The following is a 17,425-nucleotide window of genomic DNA, read 5'->3' as shown; positions in this document are numbered from 1 at the left end:
TACAACATCAGAAGATCTCCTCTTTTTCAAAGCAACTTAAATGCTTCCTAATTTGCATGTGATCATTTCTGAAAATACTGTTTTACTGAATTATTCAACTTTTATGGTTCTTACAGAAGCTGAAATAAATACCAGTAGGAAATAATGAGTTTATTTGAAAACAAACTTCTTATTCACAGTATCTTATTTCTGACTGTTCAGTCCCACTGTTGCAGCATCCCTAACTGCTTCCATAGATTTCCCAATGTGCACCTTATTCACTGGGAGTTCTGTCTTTCCTGGCATTCACTTTTGGGGAAATTAGGCAACTGTCCTTAGAGATTAAGTGAAGAATATCTGTGTGGCAATAAGTGGAAGCAAGCAGGAGAATATCTGATAACAGAAATGGTTGCATCTTAAATCCCACAGCAGGCAATCTCTGTCAGGTGCTCTTTGAAACAATTTTTCAAAGTCCTTTAAAACTCTTCTCTTTGTGCAAGTTGGCCTCTTTGCAAGCTTCTGTATTTGCTACCTTTTAAATTTCTCCCTCCTAAATAATAAGGAATTGATGATGACCACCAAGGTAAATGTAGAAATGCAGAGAGCAGCTAGTGCAGAGGATGGGAATTAGAGTGCACTGGTTGATCTGGTGTCAGTACAGTCTCCTCTTAACTCCCTATCCAGTATGATTTCATTGCCATAAGCAGCAAAATCTAGTAAGCAGAAATTTTATTTCAGCTTAACTTGACCAACATACGTTGCTTTTATTAGGTAGCATCGAAGTTTTCAGGACATAATATTCTAGAAATGTTCAATTAAAAAAATGATGATTATAATATGTTACATTGGATTTCATCCCTCTCACTAGTGTTTAAATATGCAGACTTCTTAAAGGATGGATAGTCTTATTTCCACTTAGTTCTGCTGAACCCAATGGCTCAAAACAGAAGACCCGGCTTGCAAAGAAAGTGGGAAATCAGAGATTTTCAGCTAAACAGTGTAGTTGTATTTAAAAGCACAACTGAGTGGGGTGAATTTTATCAAAATTTCACAGATGTGTCTGTGAGTATGATTTTGCAGAAAGGGGAGTGTAGCTGAACAGTATTTGTTTACTGTGTGTTTCTCAACCATATAGATTACTCAAAGGAAAATACACATAAACTGCAAAATGTGAAAAATTAATGCCTGCACTGTGAGTGCACCATTGTAAATTGGATTGACTATAAAATAAATAATGATGACAGCTATTTTTTCTAAGTGTGATTTATGCCACTGTTCATCATATGGCATTACACAAAAATGCACAATTAGAGATCCAAGCAGCAGCTCTACTCATTTCAGCTGTCTGCCAAATGTTATATTATGTTATAATTTTAATTTAATAATTCTGAAGCAAGAGAAGAAGATGCTCAACTTGTTTTTTATCAATGTGGAAATCTAAGGCTAAGGAGAAAACCTGTTTTCTAAATCAGTCTCTACATTTTGTTGTCTTTCAGCATCAAGCAGCAAATACTTGGTCTGAATTGTGTAGACGTATTTCTTCTGAAGGAGTGCAAAGTAGCTTCCCTCTATATGAGCATGGACAAGAATTTGAAGAATTTTTTATAGGCAGCACTGAGAAAAATTACTTTTTCTAGTTTTTAGGTCTCTGTTATGCCCTTAGTGTTTCTTTTTGCAGGAATGTTTGCATATGCAGCCTTCCACAAATACACCTATGCCACTACACCTTGCTCTTCTGTATGCAGCATACAAAGGATTACACAGCAGCATTTAGTACATGTAATTGCAGTACTATGCAAAAAATTCCAAGAAAAGTTTATTATAAGTTATGGATCTAACTAAATACCCTATCAAAGAGCAAGGACCTGCCCATTTGTGTTTGTTTGCCATTTAAACAAGCTCATTTTTTCATGCTGTTTTCAGTAGGTAGACAAAACTCTAAATGGACATCCCATAAAATAGTCACATTACTAAAATCTAAAGCCTGATTATTTATCATACGGATTGTTAGATTTAATGACCACTAACATTTTATACCTTTTCATGAACCTTTTGCCCTGGCTCCATTCCTTCAATATGCTCTGATTCAGCAGACCCTTCCCCAGCTGCCATTTTCCTTTGAATGTGTGCATTTTGTTCACGCAAAGCTACAATCTGCAAAAGAAAGAAAATAAGTGGTAAATATATATAAGAAACCAGAAAAATACTGAGCATGCATTTTTAAAAATCTATTAACAATTCAATCTTATGTTGGCCATTTGTAATATTTGCAGAATTAGGTCATTATACGCAGAGAGGTTTAAAACCCATACACACTAATGATATCTTAAGGCCATTAAGGATACAGAGGAACAAATGACATGATAGTCAACACTGTCTTCTATCCTGATTTTGTGGTAGGACACTTTTTTTAATCTTGAAAGATGAAACAGCAGTTAGCCATTGATTTTTTTTGACACTGTGAGAACAAGACTTACTCTTCTATAGAATTCAATGAATGCCAAACTTGTGCTAGAGGAAAACAGTACCAAGAGGCTATGAATCAAACCCAAGGGATGTAAAACAAAGTGCTACTTTTCTGTCAGCCTCCCATCTGTTAGTAACAGCAACATACTTTTTACATGTGTTTTGTTAAGAAAAGCATGTACCTTAACACCATCTACTATCCATTGACTGTTTTAGCACATATACAAGTAGGTTTCATTGTATTTAACATATTGGTTATTTATTGGTAATGCTACTAAAATTCTCATGCAGCTATTGGAACATAAACTGCTTTCTCTCTGACTTTGTGTCTTACGCTCAGGCAATACACAGCATAGAAGGATTTTGGTCCTAAACATTTTTTTACATTGTGTAATATGATAAAATGGAAGATCTGGCTAATTTGAACAATTTATTTTGTTAAATTGCACAGTTAGATAGCTCTGTATTGTTCTGCTTTTATGGGCACATACAGTAAATTATTTACCTGATGAATAACATTATGTATTAAACACAGTAGAACACTGGTAGGATGCAGAGATGCAATTTTTGGAAAGCTGGTGTAAGTTTAAAAGCTTCTGTCACCAAATTTTGGCTGCACAGATCCTGAGTCAGAAAGACCCTAAAGGACCTGTCCTAGAATACAAAAGCATGGGGTAGGAGCAAGAATTTTAGGTAGAACTACCTGGTTAGAGTGTGCAACAGCCAAGATTTTGTGGAACATTTATTAAATTAAATTAAATTTAAATTAGTTGTAATTGACTTCAAGATTAATTTACTTTGATGTGAATAATTTAAATTCAATTTGAAACCTTTTTTTTAAATGTGTTTAAGTTATATTGAAGTACTTATTGTAAAGACTATTTGAATCTGACCAACATTTGAGTTGTTAAGAACACCACCTTAAACAGTTCTTCCTTAATATAAATGTTGAAAATTGCCATAATAGGAGATTCTGATGAGCAGGCTGATTCACTGCTCACTAAAAATTCCAAGTTACAGCCCCTGTAGAAGTCATATACTCCCACTGATTCCACTGCCAAGACCAACATTTCAAATGTTGTTGAAGGCAACATTTCATCCAGGCAATTACAGGAAACTACCAGAGTAGGAATTAAAACTGAGACAATCTGTGTCTTTGGGGGTTGTACAAATACACTGAACTTTAAAACATTTTGCTTAAATAAGAGAATTACATCTGTCTCAAGTAACAGAAAAAAGAATGGTATAATTTCATTAGCATAGTCTAACTTTTTACACAATCAATAATTTAATATTTGTGGTTTGTTTTCTGAATAGCTTCACTCACTACTTCTTCTTTATGGTTCAAATAGTTCTCAAATTAAATCAAATAAAAATTACTGAAATGATGGCTTCCACCCAACAAAATTAGCCATCAATTACTACTAAAAGATAGTTTCAGGTAGATGAAGTGAGATACTTCAAAACATATATTATAAAATTATCACTGATGTAGAGAAACTACATATAACATTAAAAAAAAGTAAAATCACAGGATATATTAGCAGGCAACAATATATCAGGATTTTTCATATGATAATATTTTGTTGATCCATTAAAAAACAGATATCACTATGCCTTCATTTTGAAATATTACCTCTATCTACACAAATCCTTAACAGACCTTTAGCTGAATAAGAATACTCTAAACACCTGTGAAAAATGTTGTCATTTTATCACCTATTTTTCTTAGCCTCTACAAGTCTTTAGGTATCACCACTCTCCACATAAGTAAATAAGAAAAAAATCAATTTCCCCTTTTAGACAACAGTAAAATAAAATGATGCAATATTGTGTATCATTATTTGGAGGGATTTTCTTGATTTTTTAATGTTTTGGAACAATCACAACATCATGGTTTCAATGATTTTATTACTGTAATGAATGCAGAGCAAATATTTACAGGAACAACAAAGACTTTGAAGTCTGGCACATTGCAGAAGTTTCAGCTCTTGGGTAGTCATAAGATAACAGATCTAAACTGTGAAAAACCACACAGATAATTGTTTTCATACTTGTTCTATTCTTGATTTAATGAATACATTAAGGCAGAATTAGTGCTCCTAAGGAGGCATGGAAATTCTTCAGTGTCTTACAAATAAAGATAAATGTTTGCTTTTTGCTTTGTTGAAGCAAAAGTTTTTAATTGCTATAAAGCTCCTTCTAATGACTTACTTTTTTTTTCTGATTTAACTTTCAATAATGTGCAAATGTTTTGCAAATGTGCTCATTTAATCACTGCACAATTTCTATAACTTTTTAAACAGGTTACCAAAACATGGAAGAAGGGTTGGTGATTTGTGTGAAGACACAGATGACTAAATTTTTCCTAGGTAGATGCCAAAACCTCTTAAATTCTAATGATCATTACAATAGCAGACAGCAATAATAACAGAGATGTAGGTAAGAAAATGATTGCTCAATGCAGATAAAAATTTTTAATACTATTTTTGAGAAATGTCTATCTGTTCTACTGATGCTTTTCACAGACAGCTTTCCAAGTACCTACATACTATCTAACCTCTAATGTTAAATTCCTAATGGTTTCTATGCTATGTTCTTTGTTTTGGAAAGTAAAAGGTAATATTCTTGAGGATGGCATCATAACTGCTGAAAACAAATCAAAATACCTCTTCCTCCCCTGCCCCAAGTCAGATTCATAGAAAATAAATGTGGATAAATATCATTATTCTATTTAGGATTGCTGTACCTCAAACTGGACAATCATCCTAAGTACTGAAGTTCAAACTGCACTTTCTAATTTATGATCAAATACATGACATTTTTGTCCTTATCAGCTTCTTCTTCTGGATCTCAAATGATTATATTCCAGTTCTACAGTCACAGACATTATAGACTATTTAGAACACTTGATCTTGACCATGGTAACACCTTTCAGTGAGACTCTAACAAAAGTAAAATTTCAAGTCTTTCCATACTAGAGAAAGTCTAAATTTGGCTCTCTGCTTTCTGTGCCATTCAGCAGAACTGAAAAGTTCTTTCTCATTTTTGTTTGAGTAAAATAAAGTAAGTTTAAGAACAAAATGTAGGGTATTACTTTTCTAGTTGGACCTTTCTAACTTTTGTAGCTTAAGTCCTTGAAAATACTTTCTAATCTGAAAAATATTCCTTCAGCTTGTTCTTTTCTCACAGGCATATTGACCTTCAACATTCTTCCCACTTTTGCATGTTAGTTTTATGACTCACAAGGCACATGAAAATCTTAAAGAATTTCCATTGATTCAATCTTCCAGATGTCAAAGGTACTTCAAAACAAATAACACAGTTTCAAAAGCCCTACTCTGTCATAATTCTGAACATAATCTTATGCAACCTCTGCCTTTTTGTCTTAACTAATAAATAATTTCAACATTCCTAAAACCCAGCTTTCTTAATTTAAAATTTTGACAAATACCTCCACTATACTACACATGTAAATTCCTTCTAAATTAGCAGAATTTGTGTTCATTATCTATGCATGGATCACGTGTTTTTAAATGAGTTAGGATTCAGCAGTTCAGACTCAAAATTTGACCTGGTCTCCATTTCCATAAATGGCCAAATCTACATATCATGCCTATACACTTAATAGACTGAATCCAGTGTTAAGGGAATATTGATTTCAAATATGAAAATACAGAAGATGAATACATAAGCCAGTACTGATCTGAAGAAGTTCCTGATAGAGCCGTACCCATCAGCCATGGTGGTGAAAAGGACAATGTAATAAGAGAATTTCTTAAGGAATATAGGTAACATGAGATTACAAATCAGTGAGCCATAGCATAAATTCCTTCTATTTAACAAGGGAAACAGTCTGATTGCTAACTATAGTAGGACACTAAGATATAAAAACAAAAGAAATAAAAGATTCACGCCATAGATGAAAAACCACAAAACTATGAAGGATAACTAAAAAGGAAAGGAAAAACCAGCACACAAAAAATGGCAAAATATGAACTGGGTTTATTAGATAAAATGAAAGTAAACTGGAACACACAAGCCATACATGAAGATGGAGTGGATTTATTCACAGCATAAAGTCTCTCATCAGACATAAAATGAGGCAGGGAAAGCACTACTCTACATGTTTACTTTGGATATATTGCAAATTAATTACTTTAAAATTATTTGAGAGGTGTGAAATCAGAATCCATTTCTAAACATATAAAATCCTAAATGCCCAGGTACCTCTGCTGCTGAAACTTCAGTGGCCATTTTTTATCTCATTACAGTTTCAGTCTTCAGGCAATTAACTGTACTAGGAATACTTAACGTACTTCTCTGTGTAGTGATAGGACAGAGCAGGATGCCCTCAAACTGAAGGAGGACAGGTTTAGCTTAGATCTGAGAAGGAAATTCTTTACTTCTTATAAGGTTCCAGTGCTTCATCACTTTATGAACAGGTTTTCCAGAAAGACTGTGGACTCTCTATCCCTGGAAGTGTCCAAGGCCAGGATGGATGAGACTCTCAGCAACCTGGTGCAGGAGAAGGCATTCCTGCCTGTGGCAGGGGAGTTGGAACTACATGATTTTTAAGGTCCATTCTGACAAACCTTTCTATGATTTTGAGATCCTTTAAAAGCAATGAAATTATTTTAAGCTCTTGAAAAGCAGTTTTTCATAAACTTTTCCTAACTTAAACCACTGAATTTGTTTATGTCATCTTCCAACATTGAAACAAGTCTCAGTATGCGTTCTGTGTCATGGTCAAATGACCTGCACAGGACTGATGATTGGCTGATACACAGCATTTGAGAGAGAGAGAGAACACAAGATGCTCCTCAGGGTATCATAAATAGCACATTCTGATTTCATGAACAAAACACATAGATACATACAAAGTCTTTTGAAACAGTAGATAAAAAGGAACCTCCATGAAGGTGACTTTAGTTTTTAAACATTTTTTCCATTCAGCAATGCCGGTTCTGAGCTTTATAGGTTTGTTTAAAAGGGCAAATATAGAATTTGGGGCCTATTTTCACAATGGCTAGGAGTTAATATATCTATGGAACATACAGCATTGCAATCAACATTAGCCATATTTCAAGGGAACAAAATAAAAGAAAAGTCTTTTCAGACTGAAAAAAAAAAATTGGGAGGCAGAGAATGAAATCATCAGCCTTAACAAAGAACTTTGAGCTCACTTTGGGGGAAGAAAAAACATTTTTTTTATTTTTTTTAAACTTAGTACCTTGTTTTCTCCCCTGGCAATGATGTAAACCAAAAATTTTAAGCCAAATTTTCAAGTAGGGCTTTTTTAGCACAAATTTCACTTTTAAACTAAAGACTGACAACCTCTCAGCTAGGTTTATTTTCAGGTTTATGGGTTTATGCCTGGAATTTCAGTGTATTTTATTGCTATTTAGAGGTGAGCTTTCTAGGAACTTTACACAATTGAGTACTTTAAAACCTGTTCTGACATATCAAGAAAAATACTACTTTATTAAAATAAAAATTTGTGAGGGTTATGAGTAATACATATTTTCAACATATTTACATAATGAATTCTCCCTTCATTGCTATGGAGAAATACTAATTACAGTGAGATCATCCTCATGAGGCAGCCTTGGAGATCAGACAGTAGTAGAAAGTCAGACAGAATGAAAAAAAATGAAAACAAATCTTGTGTTTGTGGGTAGGTAGCACACCAAGCCCCTGCCCTCAGTTACACATCTTTTACAGTTTAAGTCCTTATCTCCTATACTTCAAATTCTGTCAAAGAAAGCTAAAACCTCCTGCTTCTACAGATTCTGGTTATTTTATTCTTACGGTCTTGATGTTGGTAGTGCTGTCTGCAGTCCTGCTTGCACGGTGGATACCACTGTCAGACTCTGCCTTCATGTCACTGAAGCGCACGTAATGAGTGACAACACACGAAAATGACTGGAAATGCTCTGAATCTGCAGCAAATTGCTGATTTTAAATGGAAAACACAAAAATACGAACCCCATGGTCCTTTACTGTTGATGGTGTGTGCTTGTGATAACCCCTGGCAAGGCCCTAGCGATCAGTGTTTTATTGACACGCCTGTGGAGGCCAGCTGTGCCGGTGCCAAGGGCGCTGTGGTCCAGGGGCAGCGTCCAGCTGTGGCACTCGGGCGGCTGCAGCGGGGACTGACCGACCGCAGGATTTCCTGCCACCCGCCTGCACCATCGCTGAGCCCTGACTCCGGCTGAACTCAACACGTCTGGGCCAGCAGGCAATTCTGTACTTTAAATACACTAACATTTCAGGCTGATAATAAGGCAATAGGGTTTATTAGTCTCCCTTGGTTTGTTATGAATGGTTACTGGGTAAATACCTATTTTGTGCTATTACACGTACTCTAGAGCAGGCACGGTTTGTTTCTGTGACCGCACTTCGAAAACAGAACAGGAGAAATTTAAAGCAATGGTGCAGGTGCTATTGTGAAGAGTATCTGTCAAGACTTTTCACAGATTATCAGGTGCATTTCGGTACGTTTTCTCAGAAACCCTTATCAAAGTAAACAAAAATGTACTACTTTTAATTTGTCACGAAATTTGTATGAAATAGAACACAATGGAAAGAGCTGTCTTTCTAGCACAATAGGAAAATAGTCACAAGTATCAATTACACGGTTGAATTATATTGTGTATTTGACACCTGCTGACTAATTTCTCTTTTCTTTCTTTTCCTTACCAAGCTTAACATAATAGTAGCAAAACTACTGTTCTTTCATTATTACTCTAACAAACACTAGTTTTTTAGAAAACTAGTGTTCAAAATTTCTGGAGTTCATTGATAGGGCCTGATTTCCAGACTGTCAGTGCTGAGGATGAATTTGACAGAGACATTATAATGTACATACTTTTCAACAATATACAAATTATTAAAACATGTATACATAGTGTGCATGTATATATTTAATATTTGTGATAATATGTACACAGATATTTGTGCCTCTAGGGCTTTATGTAGTTGTTCTTAGGACATAAAGCATTTAATTGAAAAGTAACCCTGTATAACATATATAATTTAATTTGAAAAATACTGCTCAGTTTGAAAAAGAGTGTTCAGCTATTTGCACTGCAGATCTGTTTTCCTCTTTTAGTTACACCAGTATATGTCCCTATGAGTAAAAACAGTCTTCCCCAAATGAAATTTTATATTCTTTGTGTGTATAATGTCACCTAGAGATTTGAGATTGTTTAGATTTATTTTGACTGGACATGTCTGTTATGAAAACCACTATTCTGCATGTATATTTAGTTTTATCACATTTTCCTATACAGTGTATCTGTATTAAAATCAACATCTCTGCTACTGATTGTAGAAAACATGAAAATATACAACAGATAGATAGGATATTAAAAATATCCAGAAAGGAAATGAACCTTATCCTAGAACTACAATTAAACAGTATCAAAGCCATGATCTGCATGTACAAACTGAAGTAATCCCAGTTTAAGCTTCATTCCCACTCTGTTGAAATTGCATCTCAGCAGAGTGAGTTAACAGTCTGTATTTCAAGAATTAAATAAAATGAACCCATTTAATTTTAGTCAAGATCTCAATACTTTTCTTACTGGTAGTAATTTTTTTCCCCAGGTTTCTCCAGTGAAGATCAAGTATAAGGGCTTCACTGACACAAATTTTATCTATTTTTTTAATAACAAAGCAGGTGGAACTTCTAAAATAATGTTTTTATCCTAGGACTATTGCAGAATGGAATGTCATCTAATATGACAGCCTTTTCTAGTGTAGTGGAATGATACATACGGGGGTTTTTTTTCCCTTCTTTTCATAGACCATTTAATCTACATGATTAAAGGTGTCCAAACCACACTCTCCAGGTGCCAAGTTAAGCAAGCAGATCCATTTTCTATAGATTGAACCAAGTCAAATCCTCTACAGCTCCTCTTACAATAATTTCACCCATACACTGATGGTCCCCATTAGTATCAATGAAGATTCTTTATTACTTACTAATGTTGCTGTTTCCTAATCAAATCCAAAATATTTTTTACACTTTTGAATTCCAACTAAAAATATTTCTATATTTATTTCTATTACAGGCATTTGATGGCTTGTTATTTGTAACTCTTTCTAGTAAATAGAATTAGGAATTTGCAGAATACTCTTAGAGCTGCAGATGCTCTGTAGGCTTGAGATAATCCAATAGGAAAACACAAATGACCCATTTTCTGGTTCATATGTTAACAGAAATATTGATTAATAAATATGAACCTAATGAAGCTTAAAGTTGATTTTATTTATTGACCCATGTCATCAATTTAAATACTTTCATACAAATTCAGCATGTAAGGCCTATCAACACAGTTAAAATTATTATGGATAGTAATAAGCATAAAAGATACTATGATCTTGTTATACTATTTAAAATCTGGTTTGAGAGTTAGTATATGATCTTAAAAATGATTTAATATTTAAAAACTTCACAGAAAAATGAATAATCATTCCAAAGAAACACATTGAGGAAATGTTAAAACAGTAGATTATTCCAACAGATTGAAAACAAGGGAATAGGTATGTGTTTGGTGTTTTCATCAAGATGGATCTGAAAACTTATAGTTAATGGTAAAGAATAATTTTGTCCTGAAGTCCTATACTGCAAGACTAATTCTTGCAATGAAACTGTCTTCATCTGCTTGAAGGTCTCATTTGACAAATGTCAAATAACTCCAAAATTGACACAGACAGAAAGTTAAGCAGCTATTTTCTGAAACCTGAATTCATACCTCCAGTTCCAGATAAATGCCATCCATTTCTAAGTTTATGATTCCCAAAATAATAGACCAAAGATAAATGATATATTCTTTCTGACGCCTCATGAAGGGCACCCTGTGAATACTGTGAGCAAATTAAACACTAGACATTAAAATTTTCACAGATGTACTTTATACACATAATAGTGACCTCTGCAATGCATGTCAGCTAAACACACCTTTATCCTTGTGCTGTGCTCCTCCCTCTAGGAATTCCACGTGTTTAAAAGAAGGCGTTTGTTAATGAGACTTTATGAAATCAGGCCTGGTGAGGGTTGCATTCCATTGATTTACTAAGCTCCCTAAACAGATTGCATTAAATCCATTAAATCCAAACCAAAGTTATCCTGGTGTCTAAATTCATGTTGACTATGAGCAATCCTAAACCAACCATATTCAAGTAACTTTCCAATTTCATTAATCTCCTGGAGTTTTCAGGTGTGTTGGCAAGCAATTGTGAAATATGCTCAACCACACATCTAGCTCATATGATCCCTGTGTTCTCTCAGCTTGTATTTCTTTGGCTGCTGTGCCATTTCCTCTTTCTTCCTTTTTTCTGCTTCGGGTGAGGAACGTGTGGTAAATTAGAAATCCACGAGATTGTTGCTGGAAACTCAGAGCTTTTCTATTTTGTAATTCCCTGGAATAAAGCACAGGAGATCTATTTATCAATCTCTGAGCATCTTCTTCAGCTTCACAGAGCTCTGTCATATATTGATATATTTGTTTGCTTTTGTGCAGAAATGTCAGGCAAACTCGGTGACCCCTCTTTACTGATTAATATAAAACACTGTACAGATTCCCAAAATAACTCAAACTCGCGAGATCCAGAAAACTGTCCATACATGCTGATTTATTGCAGAGTGGTTGTGTTATTTGATGATGAACACTGTGTCCTACAGTTATTTAGCTGCAGGACCTCATGGAGAGCACTGTCCTTCCTTCCTGTCTGCAGCCCCAGCATCCTTTCCATTAGGAAACCAGGCATGGAGCTGGGATGGGGGGACATGTACCCAGAATTTAACTCCCAAGCATGGAGCTAGCTACAACCCAGTGAGTGTGATAGGGCTCATACAGCATACCAGGATTTGTGCAGGGTCCCAGAACAGCAGCTGTGTGACAGAATGTGCACCTGAATAGATGCCACCAAAGCCATCAGCTGTCAAAAATCAAGTTACGCAATTTAGCCAAGTCTATCCATTGATACTTATAAACCCATTAACTACTGGATCACATCCTACCTTTTCTGCTGTAGAAACAACTAACCAGTAATCCCAGCTGAACTAATCCCGTGCTTTTAGGAGAAAGAATATTCAAAGAGTATCAAATAAGCCTGAGCTCTCTGAGGTACTTTACAGAGCTCTGGTGGTAGTAAAAAGAAGAACTTGTTCACCACATCTACTGCACAGGTCACTGTGCTACCTGGGCTTTAGAGGAATGCTGTCCACTCAACAATCAGGGGACACCATGACACAAATTTGTACTGTTAAGTGCTACAGAGCAGGAATCATGCTTCAGTATTTTTTTCCCACAAAATGGCATCCTGCTCCTTTACTGGAGCTCTGTTGGGAGGATTGTAGTGCAGTAATAATTGTAGTAAAAATGTGCAATAAAAGAACTTCAGTATGGAAGTCAAGACTGAATATATTGCTACTAAATAAATTACTAGATATTTATATTTCTGCAGCAATCTAAATTGCAGTTAAGATTTGGCCACAGCTTTTAGTGCATAGAAAAATATAATCTCCTCAAAAGCAAAAGTCTGAAGACTTAGGCTACTAAGTATTAAAAAAATGAGAATATAACATTTTAACAGAAGAACAGTGTGAGTATTCTTAATAGAATTTGTAGATAGACTTCTTATTTTTACATTACAGTAGTGGCACCTAAATTGTTTTCACAATGAGCAATCTATAAAACAAATGCTTTTAAAACAGAGACACATACGAAAAATATACTGGAATAGGTTTATGTTCATTTTGATGAAGATGCTAATTTTATGGAAAGTTTGTGCTTCAAGGTCTAAAGGAAACTGTGACTTTTTAATCTCCAGTCATCATTTATTCAGTAAAATAAGCCATTAAATCACCCAAGTTTTTTAATCTTGGGGGACCAAGGTTTCATTAAATCAAATATTTCTGTCAGACATAAAAATGAAGTAGATTTGAAGAGATTTGCAAAAAATATTTCAAGCATCGATCTCACTGCTCTTTTAATGTATATTTAAACAATTGCTTCATAGCTGCACAGCAGGTTTTGGGAGAAGTGTAAAGAATGAGGAAGTAGTAAGTCACAGTTTGATATTGCTTTACTATCCTTTGCCATGCTCCCCTAAGCATTATTTTATTAAACTTAAATTTTTGTTTTCCTTTAATGCAAATAACAGCTTACAATAATTTAAGAGTAAAAAGGCTCTTATTGATACACAGGGATGTGTCATAGCAAAAAAATGAGAGGCTGCAATCAATCTCAGGGTATTTTTAAAATAAATCGAACTGAACAAAACTCTACTCTTCAATGATAAATCTGTGACACTGGGATTTACCCTAGTCAGAAATATTGATATAAAAAAATCCCATAAAGAATTTTACAACTAAATAAAATGAAGAAGAATTAATTAGCCATGACACAAAGTTCTGAAAAAAAACACAACCCCAAACTGCAGCGGTGATCCTTTGTAGCCAGAATTTTTCATCTCAGTGCAAGGGTCTGAATCCTTCCTTAACAGCAGTAAAACTCTGAAGCATTAATAACTTGGAGTTTTAGAATATTTAGAAAATATAATCAGAAATATAAATTGTCTTTATGACATAATATTCAAAAAATGTAAAAATATATAGAAATAAATATACACAAGCTAGCAAAACATTCAATATCAAACATTTTATTTTATTAATTATTTAATTATTAAAATAATTATTTTAATTTAAATATCAATAATGTTATTAAAACTATTCATAACACTGTCTTTGTGTGATTTCAGCTACATATTTCCTTAAGTGCTCCATGGACATGTGAGCACAGACCACAGATCTTTTCTTACAAATTGGTGTCTTCTAAAGAACACATAAGAGGCATTCGCATTAGACAAAAAACACAATGCAAAATGAGAACATGACATTGGTACTCTAGAATTTTTTACAAATGGCCACACACTAAATGCAGGGGAAAGAGAACACAGCATTTCAGAATATCTTTTGAAAACACCCTAAGACATTTGGGCAACAACACATTTCTGCTCTGCAAATTTCAGTGAAGAAGACCAAAACTGGTGAATGTATTTAACATACAATTTCTGCACTGCATACCCTTCACTGTGGTAAACACATAAACAGGGTTAAGTCACTAAGATTTTTGTATAAAAATACTAATATGCTGTCATGGCAGAAAAGATATGTTCTTTTAGTAGCCATGAGCTGAAGATTTTTCTCTGTGGTAGAAGTTTATGGAAGCTGTACTAAGAAACCACTCTTGCAAACGCAGTAGCGACGTTCACTTCAAATACGTCAATAGAAATTATTGTTCTTCAGTTGCTCTCTGGAAATGTATTGAATTCCAGAGCTATTCTGCTCTGTATTTTAGTGAAACACAAAATTAGTGAAAAAAAGTGATGGCAAAGCAAAATCAATCCTGCTACACTCAATATTCACAAAGGATTTTAGTGTTTTATTTTTTCCCTGAGAACTAAGATTAGAATTAATTGTGGACATGAAATAGTTGTGGCAACTTAAATGACTATTTCTTGTGCTTAGTTCTTTTCCACTTTGTAAAAAGATTAGGCAATGAAGGCTGTAGTGCTGCTGTATTAATTTTCAACCTCTTCAACTGCCATGCTGCACATACTAATTCAAATGTGTAGAGAAATAAATTAATGCTGTAAAGCATGTAATATAAGAAATAATCACCAAAAAAAAAAAATCCTCATTTTGCATCATTGCCATATTTAAAACTTAAGGGCAACAATAACTATCTGCAGAGGTAATGTTTAATTAGATGGTTAAGGTTAAAGTCAGATTAAAAAGCAATTATATATAGCATTTAAAATTACATTTCAAATCAAGATATTTCTAATTATGTGCAACTTAGCAGAAAATATATATTTTGCTACATTTACATAGGCATTTAAAGTTCAGACCACAAAGAATATCTCTTCAGAGTCAGACCTCTGCAAACCTATAGCTTATAAAGAAATTTTAAAAAAATTTAATACGTAGGAGAGAGTTCAGAAAGCAGTAATTTGAAGTTACACCATTCTGAGAAAATATGGTGAAATGAGATACTATAAAGGAAGGGTGTTTCAGATTCTTTGTGAAAATATGTATGCCTCAAGTCACCAGAAACAGATATAAATCATCTGCTTGGCCTTCAGAAAAAAAAAGTCCCTCAATTCCACCCAATTTCATCCAAAGTTTTGATATCCATAATTTCTGAAATTTGGATTCATGAAATTTTGTATAAAATACAAGTTCAAGAAATGCACATCTATTTTTCCCAGGAAACTGTTCCTTTTACGACACTTTTACTCCAAAAATCACTTTGAATTGTATTTACACAGGAAGTCTAAGGCCACCAGGAAACCCCTGTAAAAAAATGCCTTAGCCTAACTGGAAATGAAAAAGCTAGGCATAGAAATATGTTTTCATATGCAACTATGGTTAAAAAGGACATGCCACATTTAGCTAAGAATTCACTTTGAAATACATATATACATTAACTACTACAGAATATTTCATTAGCAGCAATGATACCATAGTCATGTCTGCAGCATCCCTCATGGTCAGAGCCAAAACTGTAACAATTTTACTGCAATTTTTACTGTGTTCTTGATTTGCTCTGAACAGCAGAATTTTGGCAGTTAACACGGTATTTTGAAGTTCTCTGCTGAATAAGTGGTTACATTTTCTGCTGTCTATGGTATGGAACATAAAGAATTAGAAATTTCAAACCATCCTGTGTTTTTAGTGATGTAAACAATTAATGAATGCTTTCATAAATGCTATAAAATTAGCATTAGGGTACCCTAATAAATGAACTAACCCATTATCATGAAGAAACCCAATGCCTAAACAGGAGAATGTATGCAGTTATATGAAGCAGTGGGCTATGATCCAAAACTCCTGCAAGATCTCTGAGTGCCCCAGGAGCTAGATTTAGCCTCAAAGTCAAGAAAACCTTTGCAGAAGCAATTGTAACAAAGAAGCTTTAAAATGAAGCCTGAGTGTTTCAAAATATAATTTATGTCAGTTGACAGAGGCAATTGAATGTTATTTGGCATTTGGAAATAGCACTGGCAACTGGAACAAATGCTGAGGAAAAGCATATGGTAGTACAGTGATATATACAGTCAAATCAGTAGTTTCTGTAATTTAATATTATGCAGTCCCAATGTTTTCTGGGTTCCTAAAGAGTATCTTTGAGGCAATAAATGTAAGTAAAGCTATATTTTTCATGCCACAGTTTCTACTAATGAGGAAAGATGGAAAAGCCAGCATATTAAGTGGAAACAAAATAGGGTTTTGGAATGCCACTTATCATATGATTCTTATTAACACAGAAAGATATTGCAAGGGATGGATAATTGTTTAAAGTGATCAGGAAAAAAAATTATGTGCACATTAAGCACAGCCATTAAAAAATAATAATTCCTGTATTGTATTAACTATGTGTAAAACTTGTTTTTACAAAACAAGCCTTGGAAAAAAGCTTTAACAGTTGTTTGGTTTGTGTTTTTTAAAACTATTTGTTGAAGGCTCTGGGAAAGAGGGAGATCTGTTACTTGAAATTGCAACAGTTTTCACTTAACACTGCACATTGCTGCAGAAATGGATGTAAAAGTGTCACTATGGGTCACGGTCTATAATCTATATACTCCTCAGCTGTGGAAGATGCTAGCACTTGGAGTCCTGAGAATATATGGCACTAATAACTAACCTTGGTGTGTTGTTTGCATGTGTATAGTTTAGCATACTTTTAACAAAGATTCACATTTGTAATGGTAATAAGAGTATTTCTAAAGCTGTAGAACAAAAGTAGTTATTTTGTCAATATTTTCAACATGAAAGTTAATTCCCATTAAGATCATGAATGACAAAACTATGAAGATAAATTGACTTCTCTTGCCAATGAGACTCATTTTTCTCAAATTAGTGTGTAAAAAGGAAGCTAGTTAGCAGATCACTCTTCAATTTTGC

General features: G+C 34.1%; 1 protein-coding gene across 6 annotated transcripts in view; it reads right to left on the bottom strand.

The window, feature by feature from the left end:
• The window catches only part of PPFIA2 (PPFI scaffold protein A2), a 283,305-nt gene that overhangs the window by 73,096 nt on the left and 192,784 nt on the right, over positions 1-17,425 (bottom strand). For all 6 annotated transcript variants that reach the window (XM_088055061.1, XM_014248838.2, XM_088055057.1 and 3 more), the window contains one exon: positions 2,017-2,133. In XM_088055061.1, coding sequence (XP_087911187.1) covers positions 2,017-2,133 — 117 coding nt within the window. The remainder of the gene's footprint in view (positions 1-2,016; positions 2,134-17,425) is intronic.

This window comes from Pseudopodoces humilis, chromosome 5, assembly GCF_049639895.1.
Source record: "Pseudopodoces humilis isolate 2021_Gansu_Grassland_sample_001 chromosome 5, ASM4963989v1, whole genome shotgun sequence".
In the NCBI taxonomy this organism is placed as follows: Eukaryota; Metazoa; Chordata; class Aves; order Passeriformes; family Paridae; genus Pseudopodoces; species Pseudopodoces humilis.
Note: the sequence above shows the minus strand (reverse complement) of the source record. Positions and strands in the feature narration are given on the sequence as shown.